This window comes from Seriola dumerili, unplaced genomic scaffold (genome assembly GCF_002260705.1).
Source record: "Seriola dumerili isolate Sdu_G_001 unplaced genomic scaffold, Sdu_1.0 BDQW01000621.1, whole genome shotgun sequence".
Classification (NCBI taxonomy): Eukaryota; Metazoa; Chordata; class Actinopteri; order Carangiformes; family Carangidae; genus Seriola; species Seriola dumerili.
In genome coordinates, this window is record NW_019174876.1 from 901,691 (window position 1) to 920,312 (window position 18,622).

Genomic DNA, 18,622 nt, shown 5'->3' on the forward strand with positions numbered 1-18,622 from the left:
ATGGATGTCAGGTCGTTAAAGTAAAACAGAACAAAAAGAAAATTTGAAATACTAACAAACACTACATCAAGTTACAGAAATTTAAATCACAATTAATTTTACTTTTCTTATTCAGACTCACGTATGGTTTTGGGTCTTGCTGCATTAGCAGTCTCAGCCACTGGTCTCCTCTTAGTGCCATTCACTGTTGTTGGCTTGGTACCATTTGTTACTGTGGAAGCAGCAACAGAGGTAGTCCCAGAAGGTCCAACAGACTTCTTTTCAGGCACTCGATTTTGGTTCCTGACCGTGGTGGAAACCGCTGCTGCACCCAGTGGTCTTTTAGGTACAGCTCCCGCTGCTGATGCTTTTGCTGTAGTTGTTGTTGTCGTTCTCTTGACCGCAGCTGCAGAGACATTGTTGGAGGATTTGACGTTATTCATCATACGGTGCGAGGCAGTACCTGGCCGTGAGTTGGATCCAGAAGCCCCTACAGATTTGGCTGTGGGCTGTGTTTTAGTTGCAACAGCTTTTAGTTTGACTTTGGGCTCTGCTGCCACTGGCTTGCCATTGGCTTTTGCAGCAGCCGCGGGCACTGCATCAGTCGCAGCATCATCTGGTTTAGATGATGCTTGCTCTATTGAGTTGTCCTGCGATGAAGATGGCTCTGCTACTTCTGCAGCTTCAGTGGGCTCCGTGGTTTCCATGGTAACCCCATCCGGTTTCATCCCCTCCTCCTAAGGTGTGGACACTGATGTTGCTGCTGTTAAGTAGGGTCTAGCTGCTCACACTCGTCTTGAATGGCCAGTTCCTCTCACACCTTAATGTCCTGTAGAATAAAAGCAAAACAAGAATGAATCTCTTAAATGCAGAATTCAACCATGTTGCACTACTCATGAAGTCATATGATAAACATGCCACTGTTGGCCAAAGGAAATTCCATTTATGGTAAGGGGCCTCCGTGGAATTTGGGGGAATCTGAAAAACAGGAAGTGAGCAGTGTGAAATGCCAAATAACCTCTTCTCTAAACCAGTCACTCTCATCTAACACATAACTGACAATCATAATGCATGACGCAGCAAAATTAAGTTAAGAATCGTTATTAAAAACACCAGAATAAAGGAACAGTGGACTTTTTTATCCGCACATTTTATGGGGCAGAAACACAAAAACTGATGACTTGTGACTGTGCTCCAAATGGCTTCCAGCATGTTGAAATTGAAAAGGGGAAAAAGCTGTGGTTTGGAGTACTGAAAGCCAAGAAGCTTCACAATCTCTTGCCATGACACACAGCCCACAGAATGAGTAGAGCGAGGAGATGGACAACAAACAGTAAATGGCCCATTTGTTGGCCCTTGTCTTTCTTTATGTTGAGCAAATGCAGATGGTAATAATCAAGTCACCCAGCGACTGCTTAAAAGAGATCTGTGTCCTGAGAAATTCTTTAATTCACAGCACAAGTGGAAAATCTGAAATTAATGTAGAGTATAAGAGGCTGCAGTGAGGGACAGCAGAAAATGAAAGCAAAGGGCGGTGTGTGGAGCATGTGTGCGAGAAGAGTCATATATAGGTCTTGAATTCATTAACCTCAGTCAAGTTTCCTCTTTCTCTGACTGGACAGAGCTTTTCCCGGATCAGTTCTGGTTTATTCTCCTTCCCCTCAATCATCCTCTCCACCCACACTCCCCATTCCTCTGCCCCTTTGACCATAATAGCTTCTTACCCCCCCCAACCCCCCCCCCCCCCCGATTACTCCACTCCTTTTTCCTATAGCCACTTGTTCTTCTCAACTCCATAGTCCCATCCTCCCACTACTAATAGGTCTGCTTCCAGTAAATTGCTACACAGATGGTCTAGCCAGTAGAGGCTCTGTATGGCCCAGGAAACAAGCTGTGCAAGAGATGGATTGAAGAGGAAACAAAAAAGATTGAGATGGATAGAAAAACAGCAAAGACCTATCTAAGGAAGCGAAAGCTATGTAACAAAACAAAAGCTTTAAAAAGGGGGAGAGAAAAGAGATTTATAAAAGGCTGAAGGAAGAAAAGGAATGGTACACAAACAGATGTTGACAGCTCAGAATTACTATAAGATAAGAAAAGCAGGAGTAATAATAAGATTGAACAAACCACGACAGCAAATCAAAAAGCGAGTGGGCTCTGCTCTTTCAGCACAAATTAATAAAGGTCATGTCTGTTGATGTTGTATGATATCAAGTCATTAAGCCTCATGACTAAAAACATCTTAGGAAAATGGCAAAGTTCCAAAGAGCACAATTTTCCACAAACATCAGATTAATGACTGCATTTACACACACAGTGTAGAATAATAATCGAGGAACACTAGAACCTAATTTTGCCTTTACTATGATAAACGCAGTTATTTAAAGCATCTGTATTCATGTCTAACTGACAGACATTTTAGGATTGATTCTTTTGGAGAAGCAGCACACATTCTTGTACTAAGGTCGGGGAACAGTTTGCTCACCAGTTACACATTAACATTTGAGGCAATGTGATACTGAGGCACTTTTCTCCCAGAGCCCAAAATTGTTTTACTTTGGCACTTATGTTTACAAGGCAATAAAGATCAGTAAGACTTGCCATCAACGTACTGGGGATTAGCTTAGAAAAAAAAAAAAGCAAAGATTCATCAATTAAATGACAATTGCATTAATGACCATTTGCTGCCACTCCTGGAATGACTCATTTGGCCAGATGAGTAATAACTACTGAATACACAACTTCACACCTCCTCACAGACTCCTCACACAACAACCACACCTGTACAGCCACTGAAACACCCAAATCTCTTGTATAAAATAATTAGGTCATACCCCTTCAGTTCAGCCATGCAAAAGTTACAAGTTGAACTTGCCTCACCTTTCAACTGAGCTTTCACTCCTGCTGCCCTCTTTTGTATTTCTTCTCCTGTGGTCTCTTGTAGTTACAAATCTCACACAGAAAGGAAGCCAAGTAGTGTAGAGTAACCTGGCTGAAAACACAATGTTTGGATTGTGCCTTCTTTTGGAAAATGTCAAGCCTTAGGGTGAATTAACCAATGTGCAGAGCCCTTGGGACAGTGCTGAGCAGCTCCATTATCATCACTCAATTTATATGGACTGAGAATCGTATGAAGCCATTAGCAAATTGGGAACCATACAACTGAGATCTAATTTTTAAAAAAGCAAGTACAAATCTATTTCTTTTCATATCACTTTTGTACAAATTGTCAAAGCAGAAAACCAACTAGAAAAGCTAACTAGGTGGCTACTCCTGATAAATCCTGCTGGATTTTAATCTTGATGTCGTTTTTGTAAAAAAAAAAAAAAATTAAAATCAGGTCAAACTTGCTCCTTGAAGAAAGTTGGTGGATCCGTTTGTAAATAAACCCCACCCAGTTTATTCAGAGAGGAGGGAGCAGTGAGACAGGGAGTTCGGTTGGCACTGTGACGTGCATGGCATGGCACAGTTTTGCCAGTCCAGCTACTAATGCCAGGGGCTTAGCAGACAGCAGCATGAATCACATTCCTCATGTGATGACCCCTTTCTGGGCAAGTAAAGGCATCATCTCTGACCAGCTGAAAACTACGTGACGCAGCACAGAGGAAGTGAATGGATCATTCAAATCCTATCCACACACACACACAGATTGTGATGTTTTACTAAATAACAGCAAGACCGCTCTACAGCCTTGGTGTTCGTTTTTTTATCCATCAGAAAATGTCACACTGGACACCAATACTAGACTCAATTTGGTGCATCTTCAAGCTGTTGACACCTAGCTGGGGATATGCTGGGTCAGAGTTCCAGATTTTATGTTCAGAAAAATGACTACACAACAATATCAGCAGCACTTTCAAAATGGTCTGTCTGGTCAAGATAACAACCTCATGCATTTTGATGAAATACAAAGAAAAAAAAAAAAACCTCTATTGTCTCCCTTTCTCTCAGTCCACATTTGCATAACAAATCCTAGTTCACTGAAGATTTAAACCATATTGAGGATGCAGCATGTCTTCTTTCTTGCCAGCTCCACATAGCTAATATCACAATTAGCTCAACACCCATGGTGACAATTACAATGAGTTGCAAGTATTGTGATGACGTAAACGAAAGGCACGACAGATGAAAAAGCTGCAGCAGTATATGTTCAGCCAAAGCAGGAGAAAGGTGTGTGTTTATAAATGCAGCCACCACTTTGTAAGATTGTTAGAGGGAGTCGGTCTAGACAGAGAAAGAACTCAGTGGCCTCAGTGGTATTTACATTCCACTTCTTCTAATAAATAAATATGGCCTTATGCGTCATTAAATCTTACTCCTGACCTGTCTTGAGGCAGTTAAATTACATCTGTTGTACCCCATCTCTCAGTCTGTTGCTCTACACGTCCAGACATTAGTTGTGGTGCCTGACAAAATGGGTCACTTTTAATACTGTGTCTAATACAAGCAGAGAGGGATTTAGCTGTGTTGAGAGCATGGCAGGGGTTTGGAATGCATTGTGCAGACTGCTGGAGGTGGTGGTGGTGGAGGGGGGCGGTTGATACTGATGCACAGGCTTAATGTCATCTGTAGATCTACCCCAGACTGCTGTCACAATGCCGCAATTATAAAAAGAGCAAAAAGACAATACACATTAGGAGTGGACAGATTAATGGCGTGCCTAAACTGTAGGTAAATACTAACACATGCCAGTGAAGGAAAATTAGGAACATATTTCTGCTCTTCAAGATTTTCCTTATGTGCCTTTTTGTATCAGAGCTGAAGTGTTTAGTCAATCAACAGAAAAATTATTGGAAGCAATTATGATAATTGATTTAGTTATTCAAGACATTTTAAAACAAAACAATCATCTCTTTCCAGCAGCTCACTGGTGACAATTTCCTGATTTTCTTTGCCAGATGTGAAAGTAAATTATAACAATATTAATAAAAAAATTATAATAATAATGTCAACATAACAAAAAAAAACACCCCATCAAGTTCAAGAAAATAAACAAAAAAAAAAGAAAGAAAAAAAAGTCAAATTTAAATCAATATTTGCACATGAAACTTCCTTTGCCCAATGTTGACTGTCTACTTTAAGATTCATGTCAATGCTGCATCTGCTCCAAGATGAGTAATGGTAGAAAGTGAATGCCTGAAGCAGCAGCAGTATCAAGAGCACATCTGACCCATCCACATTCCAGTTCTGCTGACTTCCTCAAGAGACTTCAAGGCTACACAGTGACAGCTGGCCGTGTGCATGTCTGACCAAGTAGGAGTGAAAGGGTCATAGGGAGGCTAGTGAATGTGTGTGCACTAGGGTTGGGGGTTGTTGTTGGGGGCAATTTTTGTCATTTTATTTTGCTAAATTAGTGGTCTTCAACTCAGTAAATAATTAACCTGTAAAGTGCACTTCAAAGTTTACGCCAATAGGAACTGCCAGTTGGAGCTGAGCACGTTCTTCTCGCATCAATTTCCGTCTTTCACAAATAGTGCAGTGAGTAGATGACAATTAAACTGTCTTTAGTGGTTGCTGTCCAATCGATTGGCGCCGAAAAGCAACATCAATTTATTAATAGCATAATAGTATCTGGCAACTAGACCCAAAACTGTGCGTGCGATTACGCTCCGTGATCATTTAATAGCATGTTATCCCCACCCGTTTGTTCACTTGGAAGCTGCAAGCGGAGGCGTCCTTCATCCAACGCTATGGGACTCTTTTTCAAATAGTGAGAGACGGCTGTTCAGCCTGTCCCTACAGCTTATTGCTCAGCTAAGATCTCAAGGTGATCTATTTTGTTTAATTGAAGAAAAGCAGCCTATGTGCCATGATGTTTCAGTAGAATTTGTTCTTCACAGTCTTTAATGTGAAAATCTGAGTGGCCAGGTGGAAAATTTTAACATTACCCAACCCTAGTGTGCACTGTGTGAGCATGCAGAAGATATAAAAGTGTGTAAGCGAGCAAAAAGTGTGTAAGATAAAAAGTCTGCAAGATGTGAAAATCATTTGTACAAATGTACACGCATGCAGACTAAAAAAATGATGGTGTTTACAAATGATATATGAAGCCTGAGTCTATTTGTTCATTAACTTTCCTCTGGCGTGTGACAGAGAGATGCATGTACACAGGAAGAAACACAGGCCGCATTCAGTGCAAGTGTGTGTGTGTATGTATGTATGTATGTATGTGTGTGTGCTTGAAACTGTGAGAGAGGACTGAAAAGATTAAGAGGAAGATGGTGGCCAGTTAATGCCATGGAATGAAGAGCAGAACAAGAGATTTAATCGTATTTGGGAAAACGGGGGGGTTTCCTGACCCCGAGCTCAAGCCTCAGTCTCAAGAGCAATAGAGCAGATGCAGAAAGCTCACACTTTCACTCCAATTCCTGCTTCTGGATTTACAGAAACAGCGTTCAGTGACCGCTGAAGAATCTAAAAGCAAATTCATGTCAAAAGTGGGTAGGTAAATTGACTCCAATAAATGGGACGTTGTGTGTCTGTGTATAAAGGCTTGCTGCTCCATCTGACCATACAAGGTAGTAGTGCCGTTTCTGCAGTATCACCAAGTGAGTGTTTAGTTCACACACATACAGAGTGACAAAGTGGGAGAGAGAAAGAAGAGAAATTCAATCTGCTGTTGGAACACAAACGTCTCAAAGCATGCTGATGGGAGAGGCCAAGTACATTCAGTGTACTCACTGTATGAGCCTTGAATTTGTGAATACACAGCTCTATAGAGCACATTGCCGAAGAGTTGCCTCCGTCTCTGCACATGAATGGTCTTTGCAGCTCTCTCACTCTGACACACAAGCACGGTAGATCGTGAGTCATTCACAAGAAAAGGAAAATTTATCCATAACATTTCTATCGATTAAATGTGACTTTGTCCTCTGGCTTAGATAAGTATCACAAAACTAACTTGAAATTTCTCCAGTTAGGATTAAAGAAGTCAAGCTTGTGTTGTACAATGATGTACAAGCAAAGCAGAAGAATGCATCTTTAAAAAGGAAAAAACATAAACAAGAACGCACTGTGTTCTCCATGGCCAAAAAAAGAGATAGCATAGTTTTATGAGGCTATGATAACCAAAAAAGGCAACAACACTATCACACATTAACAAAACCAGAAATGTAACTTGGCCATTAAATTTTTTAGACATCTGACACCAAAGTTAGGCCCACAGTCATCTGATCACACCGATTTTGCTCTCTCCTAAATTGTTTCCTGCCACTTTATATTGGTAGTCAAGAAATAACATTTTTTTCATTATTAAAACTTGAAAAATAATGCAGTGGGAAAAGTCATAAGAAAGGATCCAATTAATCAAAAGTATTCTTTATAAGTTTTGTATGATTTCATGATAACATTTATTTCTACATCAATTGACAGGAAATGATAAGCTTCAATAACAGGGAGTAACTAAGTCAACTTTAGACCAAAATGTAATTTCTCTCCCCTTCATGATACAGACAGTGGACAAGATGACTCCATATTTGTGCTTTAAGCTCACTTTGTGAAATACCCACCTGCACACCAGTAAAATGATCTAATATAATCTGATGATGGTGGCAGCTTGCACCAGGTTAAGAAACAACCGATAAACATCAAGTCAGTGAAGGACAAAGTAGTTTGTGAGCTGCTGTCTCTGTCTGTGCAACACGGCTACTGGATTATTGACTTTCGGCACAATGTCCCATCGGCTGTGAAGAGCACAGACATGTTCAAATGGAAATTCTTTGTATCAGTGAAAATAGTCTGTCATACTGAACCTGCTGTTTGGTTGATGTTTGAAATGATTAATCAGTTCAGAATGGATTTCTTGTTCTGGTTTTAAGTAGTGCCTCTGCTGCCATGTAGCATACTCAGATGTGTTGCCTCTTTTCAAGCACATCATTTCTTTTAAGAGGTTTTTTTTTTTTTTTTTTTATATATATATATATATATATATAAAATAAAACAATGTCCATAACTCTTTAGACTTGGCCATGGTGAGCTGATTGGAGATGACTGTTGACATTACAACACCCAGTCATCTCTAGTTGCATTCCTCAGCAGGCTGCCCAACAGACGAGCAAAATCGCACACAGAAAGTAAAACAGCCCCATTTCTTGTGGGAGGAGGGAGTAAGGACACACCAGCATTCTTTCTCAGCAATGTCTCACTAAAACAAAACCACAGAAACACATACTGTGTGTGAACACTCCCTTGATCTATGTTCAGGTACCATGTTCCCGATGGACAGACAGTAAGAGCTACTGCAGGGCCAGGCCCTGTCTCCTTAGAGCATCATATGTTGACCTTTTTCCCTAAAACACAAAATTACAAAAGGTGAAATTCCCTTTGCTTATGCATCCATTGTGAACCCCTACTTGTTGAGATTTTGGAGGTGTGCCCATCTGCCAGCTTCAAGGAATTAAAATGAAACAAAATTAAATATAATCTTTAAGAATAACCACTGGCCCAAACACTTAGCTATAAAAATAAAAACATCCACTCAAACACACAAATATATAAATTGCTTTTACATTGATGTGTGGTGGACCATTTGCTTTTGTTCTGATACAAAAGGAGTGATGTGTTTAAGCTACATGATGCCAAAGGAAAGCTGCACTCCAACATTATCCACTATACATGATGTTGACAATGGAGACCGGAAACGGATAATGGATTCATGCAATCTAAAAACATAAAAACATCCCCTGAAGCCCCAGCACTTCTTAACACTTTCCCAATCCAGTCATCATGGAGGGGAAGGGCTATGGTTGGGTAGGAACGCTTTTATTCATGCTTGCGTACTCTGCTGGAAACCCATTTGTCAAATAGTGAAAAAAAAAATAAAAATTACACTCACAATATCAATATTGTTCATTTTACAGTAAACCAGCTGGAGCTGCCATGGGTCGTATAACCATAAAAATATATTGACACAAGGATAGGAAAGTTTAGAAGCCAAGAAAACAGATGGACCCTTAAGGTGCACCATCCCATAGCTTTCTGAAGAGCATCTATTCTGTTTTTTGTTCTGTTTCTCATGATCAAGTCTTGGCTCCTGTCCCTGCCAGTCTCCATGGATAGACCTTTTATAATTATGTGTATGTATGTGTGGAGGGCAGGGCTGCCCACAGAGCCTCCTCACCTCTGCCAGAAAACGATCAGGAAGATAAATGGTGCTCCATGCACCTCGTTATCTGTAGACAAAGAACTGGATTAACCCTCAATGATCTTGCAGATTGGTTGGCTTCTCCTCATCTGTCCATATAACAAGACTGTGTGCAAGTGTTGACAAGCTCTATAATCACCATTTTCCATCCCAAGACTGCATTTGTATTGACAAATGCTTGTCCTGAGTAAGTTTACTTGCTGTCTACAAACTGCAACCTCCAGGGTACCTCTGTCAAGAATCCCTGCATTACTAAGCAGTAATTTATCCAAAGAGAAACCTAGGATGAACACAATCTGATCAGGCCGCTAAGCCCAGTCCCCAAAGTACAAGCCATGGACATGATTATGTACTTCAAAGTCAAACTCTACATTGTGTAATAAAAAGGTACAATGATTAGCCCAGATTGCCTTACAAATTTGTAACCCCTTACAAGTATGACGTAGACAAGGGGGAGGGATATGACTTATAACTGTAACTTTGACAAGATTAGTGGAGGAAATAAAGGATCCAGGAACAGCATCATAATATTCTGTTTATGCTGTGTACACATTAAAAAATCAAACCAACTAATAAACTAACGAGAATAAGTTAGGAATGCTCTAGCACAGCTAATACTCTTGAGAGAAAAGAAAAAAAAACTTTCATCATGGGGGGGTTTGGCTTGACGTCAAGCATGCAGCTTATTCTAATCAATTCCATAGGGGATACTAACATGTGCTAAGTGACTGTAAGATACTCAATAAGGCCATTAGGAGCAGGTGGTTAAGTGTGGCTACAAGTTAAGTGGACTAAGCCAGTTAGCCTTTAAGGGAGTGGCAGTGAGAAGGGACTGGACTCTAGGCTACTGGCAGAGCAGTGGTCTGAAAGGCTGCATGGAAATAGGTTACAATCTGTTGTAAACCTGGCAGGGTTTTCAGAAAGCACCAGCTAGGCCCTGCTGCCATCAGACAGGCTGCCGGTGGAGTGAGTAAAGGCAGTAGGGTGGCATCATTGACCATGGGGGATAGGAGTGAGTATAAGTATTTGTGTGTATGTAGTCAGAGCTGGTCCAAAACAACAACAACAACAACGATCATCTTAAGTGTTTGTGTGCTGAACTGAGTTTAACATGAGGGTACAATGAGGGGGTGGGTGGGCAGACAAGCTCTATTGTCTGCAATTCGCACCATGTAACCCCCTCAGGCATGGTGCTGTGGGGAGTGGGGGTTGGTTCTGAGTGGATTAACTGGTGCAACGGGACGGAGGAGCAGCTGGCACGGGTAACTTCACCCAAAAGACTCCAGGGATATCAAACAGGCTACAGGGTGAAAGACAGAAGGGTGGGTGACACCTCTTTCATACAGTAGATGTACAAATGACATGGATGTACCATTTGTTTGATGTAGACTGAAGTCTGCTAGCCTGTTATAGCTAAATCTTTACCCAGCAACACCATTCAGAAACTCGGATCTGCAGCTAGTCCCATGCACATCACTGCTACTATCATAGTATAACAAAGTCGCACATTGCATACTGTAAATACCAAAAGGAAGTATCAGTTTCAGGTTAGAATTTTCCCTCACTTGCATGCACTCTTTTAAGTAGCATCCAGCCTGTTTAACCTCGTTTAAAAGAGGATGCTTGACAGAAGTGAGAAGAAAAGCTGAAGGACTGCTAGAAATGGATGGAAAATAAAAGGTGCCGAGGGAGTTGTAGAATGAAACCATGGCTATAAATCGATTTAGACCAGGCATACCAGTTACTCACCAAGGACCTTTGTCCAGTGTTATCTCCCTCTTCTATCTTACTCTTTTTCCATATTTCCTGTTGCTTCCCACCATCAGCTAACTAATAAAAGTGGAAAGGGGCTGGATAAGACTGTGCAGGCATGTGAAACACTACCTCCTATTCACATCAACTTTGTGTTAAAAACCCTTGGCATTTTCAGTAACTTGAATTCAACATAAAACCAAGAGTCAAATTAAGCGATTCTGTCAAGAATGGCTGGCTGTAGAGAAGCCAAAGCTGACATCAGTTTTCCTATATTAAAGCCAGCAGCTACTCTCCTGTGCACCCGCCAACTGGCTATAGACAAGCAGGCAGATAGTCAATATAATGCTGGAGAGCCTGAGGGCCAGATCAGTTACCATGCCTCTGACTGAGCAGGGTGAGCTGAGGCCAGATGGACACTGATCCCACACCTCGCCTGCCTGCCTCTCTGACAACAACCAAACCCACAGCCACACCCCTGAACAGTGCAAAATACACACACACAAACCAATTACTCAACACACAGGATCAACTTTCTCATGCACGTTAAGAGGCAGAGCCAAGGATGATAACAGGATATGCCCAGCCTGCCCAACACAAACAAATGCACACCCTTATAGCGGTTGTGCACTTTTGATTCACCTCAGACAGACTTGGATCAATAACCAAATAGATAAAAAAAAATGCGAAGCATTGCATCAGTAGGGACAGCTTCTACACACAGCAAACGAGGCCAAGTTAAGAAATGTTCTCATCGTACAATATACTTATGCCCCCTCTCCTTTTTGTACAGCTGCTGGATAATCACATATATGTTTTCCAATCATCTACATCTCTGTCTTATTACCTGCACAATACATTGCTGCAATAAATACCACTACAAATACTAATGCAAATGCAACTAATAAATAATAATCACTTGTTCCAACAAAACAAAACCCCACGCTGGCAAGTCACAGCAAAGTATGTCTATGGAGTAACAGTCAAGGCTACCAAATTGAGCTAACAAACAGACTCTGAAAGTGCTGAGTTACTCTTTCAATAATTACAGTGCACTGAGCCCAGCTTCACAGTCCCAGACAGACCGAGTGCCTAAAAATGCAGCGCCAGCGTCCACCACTTTATCCTAATGGGCAGGAGAGTGCCAGCCTCCAAACCACAGTGACGAGAGTTACAGCACCGCACCGTCTCACCATCCCACAGCTCAACAGCCAAGAGCAACACAGGAGATGCACAACAAACCTGAAGGGTGAATGATGAAATATAGTTAAACCCTGAATGTCACCCTAAACAGATGCAACAGAGCAGGAAAGAGTTCGGATTGAATTCCCATGGGTGTGGGACTGAGACTGACACTGGTTGCATGCTGTAAAAGCAGCTGACTTCCAAGCAGATGCAAATGCTCTATGCTGTATAGGGGTTGTATTTTCCGTTCAGCTGCCCTGACTTCTGAGTGAATCCTCAGACAAGGGACAGACTGAAAAGTGCCAACGTCGTACAAACAGCCTTTACAGATTTCAGTTCAGTATCAATACTTTCAAACTGAACTTCAGTAAACTAAACTATAGCTGAAACGATTAGTCTATAATCAAATGATACAAATTGAAATCAACAGTTGATTTTCTGACATCTTAAAGATCAAATGATTAATTGATCAGCAGAATAATCAAAGATGAAGAAAATCATTAGTTGCAGCCCTGATCCAAACACAAGTTAAATGCAACAATTAGTCAATTAATTGACCAACAGGAAAGTGAATCAACAACTACTATCAACAGTACTTTTTCAAGCAAAAATGCCAAACATTGGATGGTTCTAGGTTCCCAAAGGTGAAGATTTGCCGCGTTTCTTTGTATTACGTTATGGTAAATTGAATACCTTTCGGTTTTAGACTGATGGTCAGACAAACCAAGACATTTGATGAAAAGTCACCTAGGGCTCTGAAACTTTATGAACAAAACAATTAATCAAATACAAATAGTCCTTAGTGGTAGCCCCAAAGTAAAAGCTGGGAAGTTGATTGCTTGAATTTTTGTTGCTTGGACACAATTAAAAAAGAGATACATGTTTGCATTCATTCAGCATGGATGGATCAATTCAGATAACACTGCAATGACCTTCCGTTTCCCCTTTTATTTAAATAAATTAGTTTTATCGTCTCTCTGATGTGGATAATTTTCCCTTTAAAATCTGATCCATAATGACTATGAATACCAAAAGACAAAAGAGTAACTGGTAAGTACATTCTGTTCTCACACTGTGACTGAGGTGGTGAGGAAATTTAAACCCTTGACCCCGACATCCATAACCACCATAACCTCTCACAGCTGTTGCACTGATGCACACGCAAAGCTGAATAAACAACACAGATCAACCATTAGATGTATTAATCCTACACTTAATCCTGACAGTAGAAAAAGTAGATGACTAGTTTTTGTTCACAGGCCTGTCATCACAGATAAAATCTTGAAGCTTGAAAAAAAAAAAAAAAGAAAAGAAAAAAGTTCAAGTATATGTCCAGAGGGTATTCAGAGTAGTGAAGATGTTTCAGTGAAAACACAGAACAGGTATTTCACTCACTCGGTCACTGAGCATTGAGACTTGTTCCATTTCCCCAATATGTGGCATCCATTTTAAACAGTCACTCTACTGCTGCAATGTCAGCCACCTGCATTTTTCTCTGACCGTCATGCTTGAAATAAACAACTGCACCCACCCCATTAGGCACCAGACCTGCATGAGTACAGATGCACATACCAAGACAGAGAGACGCCATACACTGAACTTGATCTTGTAGCAAACCAGTAAACAAAAACATGGAATAAAGTTTTCATCATGATTAAACATGAAATTAATTCCATGTCACACCAAGCTGTAGATATTTTAGTCTCTGTACTACTGGTCACCTTATGAATTTGACACAAACCCTGTTCAGACGAATGAGGATTTAAAAGTAAGTAACTCTCTTTGCATAATGCTGGCAGTTTCCTCTTTTCAAATCATCTTATCCAACAACTTTAGCTTTCACAAGGTTACAGAATGCACTGAAATGAGAACTATTTTGAGCTCCTCTTCTGGCTTGCTTTGGCCTTTAGGAAGAGGAAAAGGAAACAGAGGTGTGGACAGGGGACGTAACAGTACAGTATGACAACACAAGCTTTGTCCCAATTTGGAGGCTGGATCTGACAAAGGATCCGGGTCTTTCACAGAAACTGAAGGGCAGACCCACTGTTCTGCTGAAAAGATAGCCTCGCCTTGGAGAGAGACCAAAACTAATGGCTTACTTGTTTGATTAATTAATTAATTAACTAAAACTTAATGTTCTGTTTGGAGTATTGTAGAGACCCTGGACCCACTTTAACAGCTAAAAAAAAAAAAAAAAAAAAAAAAAAAAAAAACCTACATAACATTACTGTATCACCTCAACACATAATTACTTTCCATAAGTTTATGAGAATTGCTAATAAACATGATTTTAACCTTATGGCATGTTTCAGAAGTTTGCTACACAAAATGACATATTATTTCTGTTTGAGGTCCCCCGCTGGTTAAATACATGGATTTTCATATGCTCTGCATCCGTGACTGGCAGTACTATCCCTCCCAAATCCAATAAGAGATCTAACAGGAAGTTAGACTTCTCTTGGGTCCAACTTATTCCAAACATAAGTAATGTCATGATGTAGAAAAACATACTGCTCATGTCTTTGTAAATGATTACTTGACAAACAAAGGAATATTTATTTGTTCATTGGTAATCCATGTATAAAACATATTGACCTTTGCACAATGGATTGTGTGATACTGAGGGACATAAATGATACACCAGATGAGTCCTTCAAATTCAGACTGCATGTATCTGCTGCAAATGGTGGAACCTTTCATATAGGTAAGACTGTTGTTATGATGTTTTCAGACTCGAAATGCAGATTTTGGGGGGTTCCGCCCCTGAAATGCGACACAGTAACAGTGACCCTGCAATGAGCCCTTGGAGCTTCGCCAGAACATCAGAAAAGGCATGAGGGAGAGACCACGTGCGCGTGTCATTCACACTTGGTTTCACACCCTGGTGACGATAAACTGCTCAGCAACAACTCACACACCCTGGCATCGTTAGCACGAAGGTTTTCAGGGGTTACACACTCTCCAGTGAGTTTCTGCATGTCCGATACCTTTTTGAAGCCAGGGATAGAGTCACTGATCCTACACCCTAACCCTGCCCACCACACCCACACGGCTCAAAACACACCAATTATGTCATGTAGACTCTGAGCCAAAACCTGAATGATCAACAACATCCCTCTATCACTGAGATCTGCAGCCGATGCTGTCTGATAGTCTGCCTGATAGTCTGCCTCTGAGCTCCCAGTACGCCTCCCTTTTCTCATACCACTCTGCCAAGTGGAGAGGGAGATCGCTCGATTGTGCAGAGATGCAAATATGAAAACAGAGATGACGGCAAGCTTGGCAAGAAACAAGTCAGAATTATCAAAACACTTGAGAAAGCAGACAACAAGTTCCTAAAATCTTAAAAAGACATGTAGTACTTTTAGGAAGTTTTACCCCCCCAAGTATCCAACATTTCAAGTATTGTCAAACTGATCCTCATGTTGTTTTGACATGTCAAGGACCCCTGGGTGGTCCCTGGACCTCACTTTTGGAGCCATTGTTTTACAAGTTACTGGGTGTTTTTCCAAGCCTCAAGTGGAGCTTTAATAACACCACTTGTCCCAGGGAACAAACACGCTGAATTCACCCTGGTTTAGCAAAAGGCCCAGTTCAGCCTCACAGAACAATAGCAGTGTACGCCGGGGAAGCTTGCAGAGAGAAACACATGAAGCCAGTCAATAAACTGAACCTGATACGACCAAAACAGTGCCAGCTAACTATTGTAACACTGTAAACCCAAATAATCGTTTCTAGGAAAATAAAACCCACGTTGAATCCACCGTACAGCCGGGAATGCTAACATTTCACATCCATCATCACATCCAGACACAAACTGGCCACTACACATTACAAAGAGGTCGCCTGGCTTTCAAAACACATCATGTTTGGTTAATCAAAAAAATACAGCACAAAGAATGTGAGTTTCTTTTTGCAAATCTGTCATTTCGAGGGACTTTATGGTCGAGATATTACAAATAAACGAGAATTTTAATAATTTCTCTCGCGCTGGAAACGTTACAACGTAGTAAAATCTCCATACCTTTCAACCGCCGCCTCTGCTCCTGAAGACTCCGGGAGAAACAAACAGTCCCTCCCTCTAGGTCCAGCACGGAGGTAAAATGCACTAAATATGTCGACAAAACCGTAAATTTAACCAGACTAACAATGGAGCCGCGCAGTCAGCGGCGGGCGTCCCTCTCTGTGTCCTTCCCTCCACGTTTTAACAGCGGCAGACTGCTCCCCTTAATGAAGGATGGACCTGGGCGGGAGGGGGGCTGAATGACCGAGGAGTCCGTTTGAGGATTGAAGGCGAAGCGTGTTGGTCATAAGAGAAAATGCAGATTAAATCCCGCGAGCGGTCCAATCAAAAGCGCGAGACTGGTGGTTATGCAAAGCAGGGGTGACGTCAAATTCAAACCAAGCCCGAGCTCTGTACTGTGGCGCGGAAGGAGGGTGGGGGTCCCAAACGTGGGGTCCTGGGAAGTGCGGAGCAGCTTAATTTCATCAGTGGTGGAAGAAGTGCTCAGATCAGTACAAAAATTAAAAGAAAAAAAAAATCCAATACAAGTAAACATCCTGTATTCAAAATCCAATGCTTTTGATATCCAGAGTATCAAAAATAAAAGTAGGCTACTCCTTCTGCAGTGGATTATATCTTATGTGACTGATATCTGATTCTATGTGACATTATTACATTGGTAACACTGATGCATCCGTGTGTAAGCAGCATTTTACTGTTGTTGCTGGTGTAGTTAGGTAGTTTAATCCAGTGGTTTCCAATCTAGGGGTTGGGCCCCTTCAAATTTAGTATTGTACTTCAGCAAATATGGATGACTCACAACACAAAAATTAAAAAGGAGTGGTCAAATTTTTAAAAAGAAAAGGCAGAGATATCCTAAACTTTAGTCCCTTGCATTTGTCAAGCGCCACCAACATTTCCCAGATTGCAACTACCATAGTTAAATAATTTCCCCCTGCCCAGTAAATGCTCACATCCTTCCCTGCGTCCAGCTTGTGAGACATACTTTTTTAGTGCCTGAGTCCAAACTGAGGTGACCCAGATTAACCCTGTTTTTATTTCAGTCTGCAGAAGACAGGATAAGAGGAAGTATAACTGTTTCATTGGTTTCCAGATACACTGTTTGTGCTTGCATTTGCTTTTATTTTTTGTTTCATTATTCTCCTGAACTTGCACTCTAACTATGTTAAAATGAATTATTATTACTCAGCTGATAAAATCAAATGGAGAACCAGCTCTACCATGTGCAACAACTCTGGGCATGTTTCACATGGAAATCAGTATTTTAATTGTTTAGTTTTTCCAATTAAGTTTCATTGTTTCCACTGTTCCATTGCCAACTACTGGTCAAATGTGTGATTCTCTCCTTTTTTCCGTACCAAGTTAGACAAAATGTGGAAGAGCAATGCAATCTCATCAAACAGGGATTGCCAAGAATATCTATTTAGGGGCTCTAGGCATGAAAAGTTCAGGAGCTGTGACTCCAATAAAGCAGTGACACTCCACAGACACTCCTTGCCCTTTTTCTCCCACTCACATGTGTTTAGTTTCTGCACTTGAGAATATGAAATTTGAGACATTAAAGTTCCATGAATAATATTCTTCCTCCTTCACATGCACAGAGATTTTTCTGTTTCCTGAGATTTGGAGGGTTGGAAGCATGCCTGAATAAAAACTCTAAAATCTACATTGCTCATTTGCTACAGTCATACCCCAGCACAGTGTCAATTTCCCTATGGTACAAACACACAATAGCTGCAAGCTGAAAGCCTTTTTTTTTTAAATGTTGAGTTGCAGCTGCAGGCTCCACAATAGAAATCAATGAAAAGGGAGAGGACATACAAAGACTATTGCAACTCACAGAGAGAGAAAGAGTGAATGGGTTAAGACATCTGACATCAGCTGTTGTTTTCTCCAATAATACTCAGAGAGGAGGAGAAAGAACAGAGGCGTGTAAAAGAAAAAGCCTTGGGCGAAGAGAAATCTAAAAGTCTGCGAGCGAAGGGAGGAATGAAGGCTTACCAGAAATCATCAAACATGGACTCGTCAGTGCACACGTTCTCAGTGTGGCTCAATGTAGAGTGAGAGTGTGTGAGTCATGTCTCAGCTCTGCCTGTCTCCATCCTTGCTCTTTACAGGACTCTGGCAGTGGTTTCATCAGCAGCCTGTCAGCCTTTCCAGTCGGCAAGGGGCCCTGCGCCAGAGCGAGGGGGAAAACCCCAAACCCTCGCTAAAGTGTCACTAATTCTTTAACTTAAACTCAATATCAGCAAACCGTTTAAATACTCGAATTTGTAGCAAGGTCACTTAAAAGAAGGTTTTCAGAACCATTTCAGCTGATTTTTACCAAGTAATTTTACATAGTTTGTGCAAATCTGAAGCCAAAAACTACATGCAAAGCTCTTGCCACAGGAAACAGGCTCTTGGATGCGGATCCACCAGAAGTATGTCAGTAGACCATTTTAGCCTCCTTTTCTTATTTGACTAAACTAGGCACTAATGGCATCCATCATTATATCACTGCGCTGAAAAAGCTAGTAAATCTCCTCACATCCTGCCCA

The 18,622-nt window shown here is 41.1% G+C and overlaps 1 protein-coding gene across 1 annotated transcript in view; it reads right to left on the bottom strand.

Moving 5' to 3' along the window:
• The window catches only part of LOC111236309 (mucin-5AC-like), a 30,053-nt gene extending 13,729 nt beyond the window's left edge, over positions 1–16,324 (bottom strand). The window contains exons 1-2 of the mRNA XM_022764993.1: positions 16,083–16,324; positions 122–808 (exon numbers count right to left, since the gene is read on the bottom strand). Coding sequence (XP_022620714.1) covers positions 122–707 — 586 coding nt within the window. The 5' untranslated portion in view covers positions 708–808; positions 16,083–16,324. The remainder of the gene's footprint in view (positions 1–121; positions 809–16,082) is intronic.
• Positions 16,325–18,622: the final 2,298 nt, after the last annotated feature.